Raw genomic sequence first — 17,809 nt, forward strand, 5'->3', positions numbered from 1 at the left:
CCAGATCGCTGATGTCTGCAGCCCTCCTCCCCTGGCCCTCACCTGGGAGACTCATAGAGGGGAACCGTGCGGATATGCAGCTTCTGGATCTCATCAATGGTGCCGATGGTGAGGGTGCTGTTGTTGGCCAGTGCCAGGCTGGAAAGAAGGGTCTGGGTTTAGACTGAGTAGACCCAAGGAAGGAAAGGATTCTACAAGGCAACTCCATAAGGGGAAGAAAAACAAGGCAGAATTACACTAGCTTCCTCCATGCAATGGCTCTCAACTTCCAACTGCTTGCTAAAAAGGGCCCTGATGCCTGGTTCCACTGCCACCCCCCATCTTATTTAACAGGTCTGGGTGAGCCTCAACTGAGATTTTTAACTGCTTTCCGTTGAATGCTTATCGTAGCATTAGAATCTAGAACAGTGAGTCTCAAGTCACCACCTGCATCACAATGAGGAGTGCGCTTTTAGGGGGACAGCTCCCCCAACCGAGGTTCTGATTCCGCACCCTCCCCTCCCTCACCCAAGACCTGAAAGTTTACATTTCTAATGAGTTCCCAGCTAGGTGCTAGCGGGGGACCGTACTCTGAGAATCCCTGCTCCAGGGGAATACAGAATGATCTCTAAATCAGGGGTTCCGAAACCTGACTAACCATCTGAGTCACTGGGGAGGTTTTCCTGAAAATACAGATTCTATGACCCAAACGCCAGATCTACTGAATCAGAATCTGAGGAGGATTCAAAAAATCCATACTTTTTTTTTTTTTAAGATTTTATTTATTTATTTGACAGAGATCACAAGTAGGTGGAATGGCAGGTAGAGAGAGAGAGAGGGGGAAGCAGGCTCCCTGCTGAGCAGAGAGCCCAATTCAGGGCTCGATCCCAGGACCCTGGGATCACGACCTAAGCCAAAGGCAGAAGCTTTAACCCACTGAGCCACCCAGGTGCCCCTAAAAAAATCCATACTTTTTAAAAAGCATCCCAAGGGTTTCTAATGGTAGCCCAGATGGGAGAACTCGTGCTCTACACTCTCCATCTCAGCTCTTTACACTGATTCGACTTTGGGAAAAGGTGAGAGGGGAAGGCTGTGAGGAAAACATCATGCTGCCCTCAATCAATGGCTCTTGCTAAAGAAAGAAAGAGGCTCACCTGTCAGGATAGCCATCAGAATTGAGGGGACACATGTAGTTGACTTCCTTGAGGTTGACATTGGAGAAGACCAATTTGTGGTTGCTGCTGTAGATGACAGTGGGGCGGTCAGAGCAAGCAAAGACGTTGGTGGTAGAAAGAGAACGGAAAGTCCTCAATACCGTGGGCTGGGTGCCCAGGGTCACCTTCTTACGGTCGCTCAACAGGCCTACAGAAAGAATGGCATCAGAAGAAAGCAGGGAGGAAGGAAACAGGACAAACAGCTGGGTCGTGAAGGTTCAAAAGCTCAAAAGTTCAAAATGCTCATTTAATGCGGTACCCCGAGGCTAAAGCAACTCCACACCCCTCGTTTCTCCGAGAGCCCTCTACTCAAAGTGTGGTTCTCACCTGTCTCAATGTTGAGCCCGAAGTAGAAAAGCGCCCCATCTCCCAAGGCACAAAGGAGGTAGTGGCTACTCTCAAAAGTGGTCATCAGGATGGAACGAGGAATGATCTCTGTGGGAGAGGGGCACGTTAAGATCTTGTTCCACACTCCGACTCTGACCCCAACCCTTAAAAGGTCCTTACAAGCCACCTACCTCCACCCAGCATCTCTTTGTGCAGTAGCTCAAAAGAGGGCAGCTTCAAGATACGCGCCGAGATGTCTGTCCAGAGGCCAATGGCACAAAGAGGGGACAGCCCATTGCTGTCCCCCAGTGGGGTGATGTCCAAGCAGGCCACTTCGTGTTCCATCTCTGTATGGCTGAACAAAGAGGAATATGGCAGAGGAAGGACTCCAAGGATGAAAGGCAGCCCAGAGAACAGGGAAGGGGGAGAAGGAGCAGGCAGGCAGGCACACACCTGATCTGCCGGAGCTCCTGAGGATGGATCTGCAGGTAGTAGAGGGCCCTTCCCACCGCTACGACCACCTGGCTGCTGTTGCAGGAGGCCACACTGATGTTCTTGCCCTGAGGCTCTTTCCACTCACTGACCAGAGCTTTGGGTTCCTGAGAAACCAACCTTACAGATGCTGAAGTGATCTAGAAAAAGAAGAGAAAGGTCTCCAGGCACCTGCTGGGATCCATATGCCAGTGGGAGGGTGGTAAACGTTGCCCTAGTGGAGCCCTAAAAATTAACTACAGAAGTCCTCTCTGCTCTACGTATTTTCTTTCCCAAACTCCTGCAAAAAGTAAAATTCTTTTTTTTTCAAGATTTTATTTATTTGACTGAGAGACTGACTGAGAACAAGCCGGGGGAGTGGCAGGCAGAGGGAGAAGGCGAAGCAGACTCCCCACAGAGCAGAGAGCCTGACAACATGGGGCTCGATCCCCAGCACCTTGGGATCGTGACCCGAGCCAAAGGCAAACATTCAAGCAAATGAGCCACCCAGGCACCCCAAAACTAAAATTCTTTAGTAAAGGCTATGAAATTATCTTGAAACATGCTTAATCAACCTATTTCATCACTGAAATAAAACAAAAAGCAGGTTGATGACACTAATGTTCACATCAATTCACCTTAACCTATCAAAGCCGAGCTCCTATTTAAAGAGGAAAACCCTTTAATGACAGATACATGAGCTGGTCTTCAGTTTTCAGGCCACTAGTTAGAAAAAAACTCACAAAGCAATGAATCAGTATCTGGGTACCTCCCACACTTGGTCCACAAACCAAAAGAATTTTCCCTCTGGCCTTCACCAAATCCACTACTGCCTACTGGCCACAAGGAAATCCCAAGTGGATAAAAAGAGGGAGAGGACTCACTAATCCTCAGGCACACAAGTGCTATACCCGACACTGGCGAACACAGACTCTGGCCACAGTTCGGAAAAGTTCCAAAGGCTGAAGAGGATGTGCAAAAAGTGAAGACGCCAGGGGTCACTCTGAACTAAAAACCACCAGGGGGTGGGCAGGTGCTCAGGAATCGGACTCAAGCTAACAAGGGCCAAAAGGGTATCTGACCCCACAACGCACATAGATTTAAAACAAAATCACGGGGCGCCTGGGTGGCTCAGTCGGTTAAGCGACTGCCTTGGGCTCAGGTCATGATCCTGGAGTCCCAGGATGGAGTCCCGCCTCGGGCTCCCTGCTCAGCAGGGAGTCTGCTTCTCCCACTGACATCTCTCCTCTCATTTTCTCTCTCTCCCTCTCAAATAGATAAAATCTTAAAAAACATAAAATAAAATAAAACAAGATCAGAACAGAGTAAGAGCTCTGGCTCTAACAATTACTGTGGAAAGTACTGGCAACAGCCATATAGGAGGGGAGCACTAGGACTGAACGGGCATGTTATTAGTACAACAAGGGAAAACACATGTCTCAGAAAATGGGGGCACAACTGAGTGCAAAAATGATACCCCCAAACATAAAAAATGATGAGCCCGGTCTGTAAAAGAGAATGCAAATAAATACCGCATATACTTCCAGAGGAAACCTAAAGCTAAAAGGAGAAACCGCAAGGTTAGGAGCTGTTTTCTCTGAGAGGTGGGTTACTGGGTAATTTTACTTTTTTTCTATGATGTCACTTCTAGAACCATGGACTTCTGGAAAATCCTGCAGGGCTCTACACTCCACTCTAGCGCAAATTCAAGTCACTGCGGCTGCCCCTCTCTGTATTACCTGGATGAGCTGCTGGTGAGCCACGTTGCCACAGAAGAAAGTCTGCTGATCGTCCACAAAACCCACCAGTTCGGTTTCTTCCACCTCTTCTCCGTTTAACATGAGAACTCTGCGGGGGAGGGAAGGCCTGCGTCAGCCAGCCCGGCTCCCCGACCCTGCAACCACCAAAGAAGCACCTGGCGCAGTCGCCAGACTCCTCCTCACCTTGTCTGGCCCACAAAAGAGAGCACCAGAGTGTCATCGGTCTCCCGGTTAGGATCAGACCGCAGCGGCCACAGACCTGGAACAAAGATCAAGGGTAAAGATGCAGAGCACAGGCCGACACTCAGCTCCCCACGTCTGAGGAAAGGGAGCCTGGCCTCACGGAGGGGCAGGAACTTTGTGGAGTCCCTCCTGAAGCTGGAACAGCCACTCTGTTCTTTCCTGGCTTTAAGACCCTGAAGAAGTTGTTTTGAAAAACCTTTTTGAACCTAATATTTTAAAGTTCTTCCTTTGATTTTGGACAGGAGGATGCATTTCTATGACTCAATTTAAAAAAAAAATTTTTTTTTTAAGATTTTATTTATTTATTTGATAGAGGTCACAAGTAGGCAGAGAGGCAGGCAGAGAGAGAGGAGGAAGCAGGCTTCCTGCAGAGCAGAGACCCTGATGCGGGGCTCGATCCCAGAACCCTGGGATCATGACTAGAGTCAAAGGCAGAGCCTTAACCCACTGAGCCACCCAGGCGCCCCTCAAAATCAAAATTTATCTTTAAAATGTGTACACAGGGGGCGCCTGGGTGGCTCAGTGGGTTAAAGCCTCTGCCTTCAGCGCAGGTCATGATCCCAGCGTCCTGGGATCGAGCCCCACATCGGGCTCTCTGCTCAGCAGGGAGCCTGCTTCCTCTTCTCTCTCTGCCTGCCTCTCTGCCTACTTGTCATCTCTGTCTGTCAAATAAATAAATAAATAAAATCTTTTTAAAAAATAAAAAAATAAAAAATAAAATAAAAAATAAAATATGTACACAGAAGTTTCACTCCTATACCTCTCCCTGAAACCCACCCCCCAAATAAATCATCAATAGTCTTCTGTTTATTTTTGAAAAAAAAAATTTTTTTTAATTTTAGGAATTCGGTAGTCACTGTTTTATAAGGAAATACAAATATAGGGGTGCCTGGCTGGCTAACTTGGTGGAGTGTGCGACTCTTGATCTCAGGGTTGTGGATTTGAGCCCTGCACTGGATATACAGATCATTTAAAAATAAAATTAAAGGGGGCACCTGGGTGGCTCAGTGGGTTAAAGCCTCAGCAGGGAGCCTGCTTCCCGCTCTCCCTGCCTGCCTCTCTGCTTACTTGTGATCTCTGTCAAATAAATAAAATATTTAATAAATAAAATAAAATTAAATTTAGGGGCACCTGGGTGGCTCAGTCGTTAGCACCTGTATTCAACTTGCGTCATGATCCCAGGGTCCTGGGATCAAGCCCCACATCATCGGGCTCCCTGCTCTGCGGGAAGCCTGCTTTTCCCTCTCTCACTCCCCCTGCGCTGCTTGTATTCTCTCTCTCGCTGTCTCTCTCAAATAAAATCTTAAAAAAAAAAAGAGAGTAAAAATAGGGACACCTGAGTGGCTCAGTTGGTTAAGCCACTGCCTTCGGCTCAGGTCATGATCCCAGGGTCCTGGGATTGAGTCCCACATAGGGCTCCTTGCTTGGCAGGGAGCCTGCTTGTCTCTCTGCCTCTGCCTGCTTGTGTGTGCACGCGCGTGCGCACACTCTCTCTCTCTGACAAATAAATAAAATATTTTTTAAAATAGTAAAAATAAAAATAAAATTAAAAAAAGTTACACACACATATATACATATATAAAACAGCCCATTATATACCGTTCTGTGCTACGTTTTTCCATTTTATACTAAAGGCTTATCACAACGGAACAGTACCTTGTTTTCAAGCTACACAGCGTTTAATGAGAGATGTACCAGTTTTAAGTCTCCACCGATGGCCGTTCTTTCACTATTTTGCATACAATGCCACAAAAAATGATCTTATCTTTACATCACGCTGTCTTTATGAAGGTCTAGTGGGACACGCTTACAATCTGGACTGTCCAGAACTCATTAAATTAAATGCAGACGCGTTCTGGCAGATGCTACCAACGAGCCTGCTTATTTCCTCCCAGCCTCACCAGCACAGTGTTGTCAAACTTTTGGACTCTGGTCACCTGGTAAAGAATGGTATCACTCTTCAGTTTGGATCTGCATCTCCCTTAGTACAAGTGAGACCTGTTACCCGTCCACACATGCCCTTTGCCAATCTGGGGGCAAGAATTTTGGTGACCTTCTTTGTCAAAGTACTTCAATCAATTAGGGAGATGAAGCCTTTGTCTGTAAGATGAACTACAAACGTTTTTATCTGGACTACATTTCTTAGGACAGCTTACGTGTTTTGTTTTTGCCACGGAGAAGCGTTTCAGGTCACTGAATGAACCAATCTTTCGCTTTGCTTCTACACTTTGAGTCACAGTTTAAAAGGCTTTCTCCACTCTAAGATCATAAAGGAATTCGACAACCTTTTCTTTCAACTTTTGTATGACTTCCTTTTTACATCTGGGTTCTAGTGAGGTACACAAAGTACAGTACGGATCCAAACGTATCTTCCCAGTTGATAACTGGGAACAACATTTATTAAAAACCATTTATTTTGGGACGCCTGGGTGGCTCAGTTCATTAAGGGGCTGCCTTCGGCTCAGGTCGTGATCCCAGGGTCCTGGGATGGAGTCCCACATCCGGCTCCTGGCTCAGCAGAGAGCTCACTTCTCCCTCCCACTCTGCCTGCTGCTCTCCCTGTTTGTACTCTCCCTCTCTGTTAAATGAATAAATAAAACATTAAAAAAATTTTTTTAAAAAACATTTATTTTTAAAAAATTATCTTTATCTCACTGAGCTGAAACACCACCACCACTGTACACTAAATTCCCACATGTAACTGTGTCTACTTCTGGACTTTTTTTTAATTTCTGGATTTTTTTAGTCTGCTCAAGGAACTCTGCCTATTAGTGAACCAAAACCACTTTTATCTACTAAGGCTTAATGGTATGTTTTAATATCTGATAGGGCTAGTCCTGTCTCGCTGCTCCTTTCTAAGTCTTTCTGGCTTTTCTTGCTTCTTCCTTTTTCCATTTGGACTCTTGCTTATCTAGATCAAGAAAAAAAAGCCTCTTGATATTTTTATCGATACACATTAAGTGCAAAAATAAACAGGTCAAGGGGCGCCTGGGTGGCTCAGTTGGTTAAGCTCTGCCTCTGGCTTGGGTCATGATCCTGGGGTCCTGGGATCAAGACCCCCATGCGGCTTACTCAGCGGGGAGTCTGCTTCTCCCTCTGACCCTCCATCAACTTGTGTTTTCTCTCATTCTCTCTGAAATAAATAAAATCTTTAAAAAAATTGGTCAAAGAGAGACCACTTTATAATTTAATTTAAAGGACCCTTGATATGTTTTTCATTTGATCAATCTATCCTTTGAATCCTTAAGTACTTCAAAGTTTTCCCTGTATAGGTTTTATACATTTCTTGTTAAATTTACTCCTCAGCTGGGATGCCTGGGTGGCTCAGCTGGTTAAGCGTCTGTCTTCGACTCAGGTCACGCTCCTGGGATAAAGCCCCACACCAGGCTCCCCTGCTTTCTCCCTCTGCCTCCGCTCCCTGGCTTTTGTGGCGTGAGCACACTCTCTCTCTCTGACAAATAAATAAAAATCTTTTAAAACAGTTTATTCTTTGGTATTTTGCCTTTTCATTACTATCGTAAATAGCTCCTTCCCTCCACTATACCTTCAAATGGACTGCGTTTGCACATGAATGCTACTGATTTCAGTAAATTAATTTTATATCCTGCTGCCTTAATGAACTCTCATTGTCTAGTTTTCAGCCAACTTTCCTGGATTTTGTACTTTTAGCTCTTCCTTTCTAATTCATAAACCTCTACTTATCTATTCAAATCTTCTCATCTCCTGATAGTCTAAATATCTTTTTCTGATGGTCTTGTTTTCTGATGGTCTTGTTTTCTGATTGTCTTGTTTCCTGATTGTCTTGTTTCCTGATCGTTTTGCTTTATGATCCAATCTGATCATCTTTTTCTTAAAACAGGCGAGTGCAGCGCATTCACATTTACTGATACATGTCAGAATATCAGACACTCGTGCAGATGCCACATCATCCTGAGTCACGTCTACTACTTACGTATCACAAAAGTCTTCCACTACGTAGTCTGAGATCTTTTTTTTTTCTTTGATCTTTTTGATTATTATAGTTCTCCTGGAATTTAGCTTTGTATTTCTGTTCTAGAAGTTACTATCTTTATGCTTACACCTTTGTAGGATATTCTCAGTTTCCTCTTTTCTCAGGAATTCTATCAGTTCCTTTAAAACAACATTAAATTTGGGACGCCTGGGTGGCTCAGTTGGTTGGACAACTGCCTTCGGCCCAGGTCATGATCCCGGAGTCCCAGGATCGAGTCCCGCATCGGGCTCCCAGCTCCACGGGGAGTCTGCTTCTCTCTCTGCCCTTCTCCTCACTCATGCTCTCTCTCACTGTCTCTCTCTCAAATAAATAAATAAAATCTTTAAAAAAAAAAAACAAAAAACATTAAATTTAACTTACAAACTTTCCCTTTCCATTTCTTTAATCCATTATCCAAGACTGGTCAATAATACATATTTTCAAGTTGACTTTGGTACTTTTAAATATGTTTAAGCTTCTGCCCCTTGTCATTATGACTTTTACTCTTCATGTGACCTTTCCTCTAGCTCCCACCCACGTGCCTTCACAACACATAATGAGGCCAAAGGCCAAGGTTACTCAAATAAGATTTACATCCTATGTCTACCAAAAGGTTACCTTTGATGCCTGGTAAGTCAATGCTGGCATGCTCATGGATTCCAATTCCATTCCGGATGATTCGCAAGGAACCTTCCTTGAAAGCCCCGGAGCAAGTAACCAGCTGCAATCGAGAGAAGGTTTCTCAGTACCTCCCTCCAGAGCCCGGGGCCATCATACCGATGCCCAGGAAATAATTAAGCTATACCTAATCCCAAGGACCCTTTCAGTGGAGCTAGGTTTGAGGAAACAGACTTAACAGAGACTGATTTCCGTGTCCCCAAGTTTACGAAGCAGCAGGATGTTCTAGTTCAAGAAGTGAAAAGCAACTACCACTGCTCCTAGCAAGCTGGCTTCCATACTTAGAACCTAGTTTACTAGAAAGAGCCCAGGATCTAGAGCCAGACACACCTGTGATTTGGAGGTTATGTAAATTTGGACAAGGTACTTGATCTTTCCCAGTCCCCAGCCTCCTCACTTTTGAAACGGTCAAGAATTCCTATCTAATTAGGGTGCTCATGTGACCACAGATGAGACAGATCTGTACCACAGACCAAGAGATACACTCGATAAATAGAAGTTATCCTTGCATCACTGGGATTAGTAAGTGAGGCTCTTGAAAGTTATCTTCACTGGGCACTCCCCACTCCAAACAGGCAAATCTAGAAGGACACACTTTGAGTGGGCAGGTGTATCAACTATTCATTTCTGGGATGAACTCCTTACCTGCCCCTGCCCCTGCCTCTCCAGGTCCACCACGCACATGTCCACAATGGGTCCTAAATTGGTAAAGGTTTCCATGGCCACTACATAGGAGCCTTGTTCATTGCTGTCAACATTCAGCTAAGAGGAAAAACACAGTTAGTCCTGGAATGCTCCTAAGAGATCCACTCTAAAGAGATGGTTATCATCCAAAGGAAACTCTCAGCCTATGAGATCTGCCCTTCTCGTGCTCCACTGCATGCTTCTGGAGGGGAACTGCTGAGTAAGGAACATAGCTGGCCTACAGGAGACCTACTAATCAGTCAGGAATTTCTAATCTGTGAGTCCTGTGGATGGATTTCAAAGCAGCAGTTTGGAAATTAATGCAAAATGTTCACATGCATTTTTCTGCAGGGAAGGTAGGAAGTTTTTGTTTTCTAGAGGGGTCCGGCACACTAGACTATGACCTTTCTGAAGGTAGCAGCTGGGTCTTGTTCATAATTGTATCTGCTGCACCCAGCATTCTGCCTGGCACATCTGTTGAATGAACCTTTAAGACAAAGAGCTAGTCAGGGAGGACGTGAAATCAGCCAAGGAAAAAGCTGAGTAGTACGGACACTGAGGAATTAAAGATTCCGCGATGCTCCCAACACAGGAGAAGCCTGATGAAGCAGCAGTGAAGGCGGTAAAGTACACAGGAAGAAGAAAGCGTCTTCTCACCTTCACAAGCTGGGAGTCCCCAAGGCGAGACCCAACGAACACAACACCGTTATCGAGGTATGTCAAGCACTCAGCAATAGAGGTCTAGAAGAGAGTCAAAGGCACAAGAGACATCAGAACAAACACCCCATGGGAGCCCGACATGTCGAACCCTGTCCTTGACATCTGCTAGGCAAATGAACACTGCAGCCGTGAGTGCTGAAACAACTTTCTATTTCAAATCTCCAGGTCACACTGAGCAAATGTTCCTAAACGTCTGAGGCTTGTGACTCCATCTATCACATCCTTACAGTCAGAAAAAGCTACACTTTGTCTCACCGGTGCCTGCTCCAAATGATCATTTTAGCCCCAATGGCTCCAGTCTCCTCCGAGAAATTAGCAACCTCACTGCCTAATTCTTCAACTTTTGGGGGAACCTCTTCCTGGAACTGAAATTCAGCATTAAATTAATCTTTAATTCCGAATGGCATCCTTTAGCTCTTCCTTTTGATGCCTGAAGTAGTGCCCACCTGCGAGATTCTCCCACATGTCACTTACTCAGAAACCTCCGCAGCAGCAGGACTGACCGTCTGTTGCTGGGGGCTAAGCACTACCAAGCTCACGGCGCTCACACTGTGAGTCACGTTTCCACATCCGCCACCCCTAGGAGAACGCGGCAGAGCAGGGACAAGCCCTACCTCTCCAAGGAGCTCCACACGGAGATCTTTGAGGGTGACGGTGCCATCCATTTGTTCCTCCTTCTCCAAAAGCAGCATGAAGAGCCGTCCTTCCATGTCTCCCAGCAGATAGCGGGAACCGTTGGGGTCCACACGATTGTGACACACAATTGTGCTTTGCTGCCAAGAGGGAAGAGATGGTCAGTAGAGATTAAGTGTCTCCCATGATCAAAGCGCAAACCCTTGTGAACCACTCCCTTCACCAAACCCAGCCATTTCAGGAGCAAGGAATCCACTTAGCTAGGACTACGTGTGTGACTGAAGATGAGGACATTTTCTTCTGAAGATAACCTTCTGAGGAACTCAATGTACCTTAAATGGTTATACACGTATTATTCCACTGGAACACAGAAATCCCAGAAAGCAGGAAACACTCTAAGTAGTCACCGGACTGTGGATGCCCCCACAGATTTTGTTATTTCCTCACTACTACTAATTACCTCCCCCTGCTAATGCTACCACATTGCTATGTACCGTTTAACTGAATTTTGTATTGATTCTTACAACATGAAACATTAAGGTTTGAAACTTTTAGGACTACTTTTTAAGTCTACACAACTGATCGCTATGCTACCTTTTGCAGGACCTGAACTCTGAAAACATTCAATAAAATTTGCAAAATTCTTCCCTTTTTAAACTTGTCCCAGCTGGTGGAAAGGGGAAACCTACTTGGGTTAGGACTTCTTTCTCTTAGTTAGCAAGCAAGTTCTCAGGAAGCAAAACCAGGCCAGTCTCTCCTTGTATTCCCAACGACCACCACAGTCTGTCACACACACAGCAAACAGTATGACAGACATTTGTAGACGTTACTGTCCCTTTGACAAACGGGGGGAGAGAGAGGAGCAAGAGAAGAACAAGAGCGAAAAACAGGAAGGTGGAAGACCGCTGCTCACCTTGATGATAGGAGGGGCAATCGCCAGGTATTTGTCTCCATTGTGGTAGGTGATGGACTCCTGTCCAATGATGATGGCCCCTCCGAAGGGCTCTGGGACTGCAAGAGGGAGGGCAGCGTTAGAATGCTCGGCACTTTGGACCTGCCAAGCCCCGCAGCAGCAAGGGCACTGATCCAGCCAACTCTGAGGCAAACCTTAAGATAATCATTCTTTTTAAAAAAGACATCAAAGTCCAGGGAACATGACAGCCTTTAACTGAGATTGCGTCAGAGAAATTTCAGGCTGGCATTATCTAACCTGGGTGATGTTTTTAGTGTCACTCTTTCGGTATTTCTCAGTTTCTAGGGGTGGGGAGACCTCTCTGTGTTCTTCCGCCTGCATTCCCCCCCTTTTCTCTCCTAAACTTTGGTCCTTTCTAACTCAAAGCTTCCCCCCGCCCTTGTTCCTTAGTTTAATTTCCCCATGATTGGGGCCACCATTTAGAAAAGCCAATTCTCACTTGAGAGTTTTAGATTTCTCTCCTAGATGAGACACACAACATAATGTCATGGGGAGGATACAGGAGAGGGAGCAAAGAGGCCTGGAGTCAGGCCAAGGCTTTGTCAGTGCGGCACAGGCATGGGCAAGCCCCTGGGGCCAGGTTTCCTCATCTGTGAAACAGATTAGGTAAGCTCTATAGATCCCTCGCAGTTTTTAAATGTTATTGCCCCCCCCCATAAATAAATAAAAAAATAAATGTTATGCTCAACAATGAAATGAGAATAATTTCTGCATGTCACTTTGCAAATCAATCTCAGTTCATAATTAACCCCTCTACCCTAAGATAAAGGAAAGCCATACTTTTTCGAAGGAGCAAAGAAAAAGAGACAATCCCAAAGACAGAAACGGGAAAGCAAAGGAAGGCACATTCAGAAACAGAGGAGACCCCAGGCTGCCGGGTAATGAGTTGTATAACAGCACCTGAGCAGTGAAATGAAGGAGCAGAGGCGAGGTAGGAATGAGAGTAAGGAATAGGCCCCAACCTGGGGTTGGGGGACATATCCAAAACCCCAACCAACCTGCGATCACCATGGAAGCTTCAGCTTCTACGTTTTCCTGTTTCCAAGGGCCCTTATTGAACTCCTTCTCACGGAGAGATACCTCATAGGTTTTCACGTGCCGCCCCTGAGGGTCCTAGGTGGGGAAAGGTGGAGAGGTTAGCCCTCAGGACGGATGAAGCCTGGACCAGAAAGGAGACCTAAAAGGGACAGGCCACTACCACACACTATCTGACCATCCTATCCCACTGGCCTTACTATCCTGACCCATCAGTAGGTTGACAGCCACCAACTCAGCCTGTGACTGGGTAGACAGAGGCTCAGACCTACCGTTTCCAACAATTCGACCAATCAAGATAGGCTTAAGAATTAGAAAAATCAATCTGCCGCACTATACTAATCACCATAAGATAGACAAAGTACACAGGTGTATTTGTGGGTACTTGTAAGATACATGCATGTTCTATGGCCTCAAGGAACTTATGAAATAGTTTAAAAAAAAAAAAACAAAAAAACCATACTTTGAGAAGCTAAATATACATCTAAGAAATTTGTTTGAGGGGCGCCTGGCTGGCTCAGTCTGTGGAGCAAGCAACTCTTGATCTTGGGGTTGTTAGTTGAGCCCTACGTTGGGTCTCGATATTACTTAAAAGAAAAAAAAATTGTGGGGCGCCTGGGTGGCTCAGGTGTTAAGCGTCTGCCTTTGGCTCAGGTCATGATCCCGGGGTCCTGGGATCGAGCCCCGCATTGGGCTCCCTCCTTGCCAGGAAGCCTGCTTCTCCCTTTCCCACTCCCCCTGCTTATTGTGTTCCCTCTCTCACTATGTCTCTGTCAAATAAATAAAAATCAATCTCAAAAAAAAAAAAAAAAAATTTTGTTTGGGGCGCCTGGGTGGCTCAGTTGCCTAAGTATCTGCTATGTTCCCCTCCTTTTCAGAACCATGACTCAAATCAGTCCTAAGGCTATCAAAGCCACCTCTGAAAGATGGAAAGACCAGGGATGGGGAGGGTACCATCGGCCACTGGGAGACAGCTCCAAAGGCCAGATGAAAGCCTAAGAAGTTATGGAAAGAATTCAACACTGTATTTCAGGGCAGGATAGCTCCTTAGAATGACTACCTTTCACACAGTAAGTCCCTAAATATTTACACCAATATTTGAATTTTGGGCACAAAACAGAAGATAATCATTTTTAGTTGATGAAAGATCTTCCCATCAATGACCAGCAATAAGACTGAACTTCACAAGTACAAGCTGGGGGTTTGATTTGGGCCCCTGAGAGACAGAGATACACACATACACACACACAGGAAAGCAGATAGGTCACAAAACTGGCAGCCCTAAGGCTAGGAACAGAGTCAGCCTTGAATAACCAACATCAATGTTTTAACGACCTTGTATTTATAAAACTGAAGAAAGGAAAGAAATTCTTAAGTTTTTATCTCAGCTCTGATCCTTAAAGCACAGTGAGCAAGATCAAACAAAATCCCCAGAAGTAGTTTCAAGCTTATTCAAATGAACTTCATTCCAACCAGCCTCTGAACTCTAGCACTTATGGTGACACTAAGAAATAGACAAAAATACATCAGTGTTTCCAATACTTAACACGGCTATCAAATGTGCCCCCACACAGCACTTGGACTACGTTTCCTTCCACCATTTATTCGACCATATGCAAGCGAAATGACCTCATGCTGTATGGCTCTTTGTTAAAAGGCTGAGATTTTAGCACGATCCAGCAAGCTGGTGTGGTGCTCTGCCACCCCACCCCCACTTAACGGCTCAGAAAACAGCTGCCCAGGATCAGCTCTGCTGAAGTTTTAGGCACAGACTAAAATAGAAGTCAGCAGCCAACGAGTCCCCAGAAAGTGAGTGCTGGACAAAATGCAAACCCCTTCTTAGAAGACATAAGAAAGTAAACATCACTGAGACGTTTTTTCTTTGCTCATAAGGGCAATTTCTAGATCATTTCTCTACAGCTAAGTTTTAATAATCCCCTGGCATGCCGTTAAGAGACTCAGACAAAGTACAAACTGGGTCACACTATAAAATCTCCAAGGGCCACAAGAATGTAATCTTGGGATTAAAACCTGCTACCAGCGCCAGAGAGCTTCCTGCCTCATTAAGTACTACCACACTGGACACGCGACGGAAATCTGACCCATATTAATTATGCTGTTCAAATCATTTCAGGACAAATATATTAAACTCTTTGCCTGCCCTACTACCAAATCCAGACAGTCCAATTAGTGAAAATCAACTCCCACAATGGGAAGCCACATAGCTTTTCCCTCTCCCTCCAGCTCCAGTACCTGGTAGACAAAGCAGATGGTAGGTGCTTGGCAACCATATAGGAACTTGACGTCGATGACATGCAGCTCCTCGAGGCGGATGTTAAAGGCCTTAAGCTCTTTATTGTCCCGGTCTAGTGGAATAACCTTGAAAAGGCCATCATAGAGTCGCAGGCCAATCATCCGGCACTCGGGGTCGATGATGCCAATAATGCCGGTCTCTGAGGGGCGGCCAATACGGTCCTGAGAAGTAAAACTGGGGTTAGGGAAGAACCTCAACACTCAGAGTAACAGAGGACACCGGCACCTCTTCCCCAAAATAATTTTAGGGGTGGTAATAAAACTAGTGGCATCCAACTGACATGCCAGGGAGCCCAAATGTCAGTGCACACCTTCTCGCAAAGCGCTAATTCTCAATGAATTAGTACCCTGTCCCTTGGACGACTCCTTTCTTCATAAAAGCTTAAACCCTTAGTGTTTTCTCCCCATTTCTCTGATCACAGGGAGAGCTGCCCCCAGCCATTCAATTTTCTTTATCAAGTCATGACAGCTCTATCCAAAAAACTCTCATCAGCCTGAAGCAACCACCTCACCTGGACATTGCCATGGGCTCGCGTTATGATATCAATGCTCTCGCCACTCTGCTTATATTCCAGGATGCAGGCATTGTATTTAGCTGTCAGGATAAACAGTAGGTCCTTGCTCTCCCCCTGGAAACCAACATAATACCATCAAAAGAAGTTCTTTTTGAAACAAGAATACCTATCCAGCCTCCAAGCATCTTTCTCTGAGCATGCTAAATTCTTTAAGAACTTTCTTTTCTCCCTGAAGAGAAAAATCCACAGCGAGCAGGTAACACATATCAGATGCACACACCCTTAGGGTGTGTGCAAAAGGCCAGAACTGAAGCTGGTAAACACCTAGTCTACCCTTTGATGATTGCGCATCTCTTTGCCCTACCTACAACAATGTCTTGTCTATTTCCATCTCAAGCTAATCTCACTCATTCCATTCAAATTCTGAAAGATGAATGTGATGTTTCCTTCTAATCCTCTCCAACTATTTGAAGAAAGAAAAAAACATGAATACCAATGGAAGCTAGAATGGATCTATGCAGTCTTACCTACTTATTAACAGAGACCCCAAAAGAGGGAATATTTTATTCAAAGGGTTACAATTAAAAATTTAAATCCACTGCTTTCTTATCAGATGCAATTAGAATATAATGAAACAATATGGATGAAAACACCTCAATTGCAGTAAAGATAATACTATGATGACTGTTAACATAACAACAAATGTTTGCTATGTAATAGCTCCTGTGTTATTAAGAACATTTCATCTTCATAATAACCCAGAGATTTTACACTGTCATCCCCATTTTGCAGACAGGCAAATAAGGCTCTGAAAAGTTAGGCGATACCCAAAGTTAAAATTAATGAGGAATAAACCCAGGACTGCCCTAATCTAGAGCCTACTCTCTCAATCAGTAGTGACCCACATTTCAAACTGCTTTAATTTTGTCTTCTAAAGAAGTCAACTTGATCAGTTTTTTCTACTGACTCTCTTCTACCCCGAAGAAGCTTATTTAAGAATATAAATTGAGGGAAGCCTCAGTGGTTTAGTCAGTTAAGCATCTATCTGCCTTCAGCTCAGGTCATGACCCCGGGACCCTGGGATGGATTCCCACATTGGGCTCCTTGCTCATCAGAGAGCCTGCTTCTCCGTCTCTGCTTGTGTGCTCTGCCCCTCACTGGCAAATAAATAAAATCTTAAAATATATATATATATATGTATATATATATGTATACATATATATATATGTTGAAACCCCCCCCATTCAAACGAGATGATTTTCTCTCTTAAACCTTATTCCACCCACCCCAAGCAAAAGTGTGAAACAATGTAAAACTATCTTAAGTTCTTGTTGCTGGGCCCAACGCAGAGCACTTACCTTGGGCCTGAAAAGCTCCATGACTGCAATCTTCCCATACATGCCCACCTCTTTGACGGGGCGAAGACCCTCAGCAGTGACCACATAGATCTCTAACCTCGTGTTTTTGGCAATCAACAGGTTCAAGTCTTCAGCTGAAGTAAAGTGTCCTGAAAGGAACAGATCCTCTAACTTTTGAAGCCAGCGTAGTATCTAAATAATCCTATCACTTCTACTTAAATACAACCAGAATTCTCATTTATTTCACATATTTCTCTGGCTCCCTCCATTCACACTTCCTTCTCGCCAAATCCAGCACCTCAAAGAGTCTCACTTCATACATTCAAGCTACTCCCCTAATCAGACTAAGAAAAGTGGACTGGGCCTAAGAGTAGCATGTCCTTCAACTGACAATGACTGTGAAAACCTTTCAGATGGCTCTGTGCCCTCAAATTTGACTTTTCCTACAGCAGTGGCAGACAGCTAACTACGGAACACTGGAAAAAGTGTACATCACCATTCTGTCCTTATCTAAATGTTCACAAAATCTTTACCAGAGCAGAACGAACGCAAATTCCCAGAGCTTTTTATGAAAACACCCCTTTGTCCACATCCCTTGTCTTCCCTGCAGTGTACCGATACTCCCGCGTCCACACTCCCTCAGAGCTTCCCACTCTACAAACAACAGAGTTTTGTTTTGGAATCATGATTAGAATTTACATAAACATACAAATTTGAGGTCTTCGTGTTCTGCTGGGAACGTGGATCAAGATGATTATTCCGGGGTTCAGGACATCTGTGTCCTTTGTAATCCTTGCACAGTCAACAAGGCAAACCCAGCACTGGGCTGGGCCATCCAAACCCTCCTCTCCAACAGCTCCCTGGAGTAAACAACAGCCCCGGGCAAAGAGAACTCCCCTCCTTTGGGGGAGTGCG

General features: G+C 45.0%; 1 protein-coding gene across 1 annotated transcript in view; it reads right to left on the minus strand.

Annotated features, from left to right (window-relative positions):
- Nucleotides 1-17,809, minus strand: part of DDB1 (damage specific DNA binding protein 1) — a 31,607-nt gene that overhangs the window by 13,063 nt on the left and 735 nt on the right. The window contains exons 2-17 of the mRNA XM_032879155.1: nucleotides 16,895-17,043; nucleotides 15,534-15,650; nucleotides 14,962-15,183; nucleotides 12,672-12,786; nucleotides 11,614-11,711; nucleotides 10,682-10,840; nucleotides 10,005-10,088; nucleotides 9,309-9,425; nucleotides 8,604-8,706; nucleotides 3,935-4,010; nucleotides 3,731-3,839; nucleotides 1,974-2,152; nucleotides 1,712-1,875; nucleotides 1,521-1,628; nucleotides 1,134-1,341; nucleotides 43-138 (exon numbers count right to left, since the gene is read on the minus strand). Coding sequence (XP_032735046.1) covers nucleotides 43-138; nucleotides 1,134-1,341; nucleotides 1,521-1,628; nucleotides 1,712-1,875; nucleotides 1,974-2,152; nucleotides 3,731-3,839; nucleotides 3,935-4,010; nucleotides 8,604-8,706; nucleotides 9,309-9,425; nucleotides 10,005-10,088; nucleotides 10,682-10,840; nucleotides 11,614-11,711; nucleotides 12,672-12,786; nucleotides 14,962-15,183; nucleotides 15,534-15,650; nucleotides 16,895-17,043 — 2,104 coding nt within the window. The remainder of the gene's footprint in view (nucleotides 1-42; nucleotides 139-1,133; nucleotides 1,342-1,520; nucleotides 1,629-1,711; nucleotides 1,876-1,973; nucleotides 2,153-3,730; nucleotides 3,840-3,934; nucleotides 4,011-8,603; nucleotides 8,707-9,308; nucleotides 9,426-10,004; nucleotides 10,089-10,681; nucleotides 10,841-11,613; nucleotides 11,712-12,671; nucleotides 12,787-14,961; nucleotides 15,184-15,533; nucleotides 15,651-16,894; nucleotides 17,044-17,809) is intronic.

The sequence above is a fragment of the Lontra canadensis genome, unplaced genomic scaffold, assembly GCF_010015895.1.
Source record: "Lontra canadensis isolate GAN:19392208 unplaced genomic scaffold, GSC_riverotter_1.0 scaffold66, whole genome shotgun sequence".
Taxonomy (NCBI): domain Eukaryota; kingdom Metazoa; phylum Chordata; class Mammalia; order Carnivora; family Mustelidae; genus Lontra; species Lontra canadensis.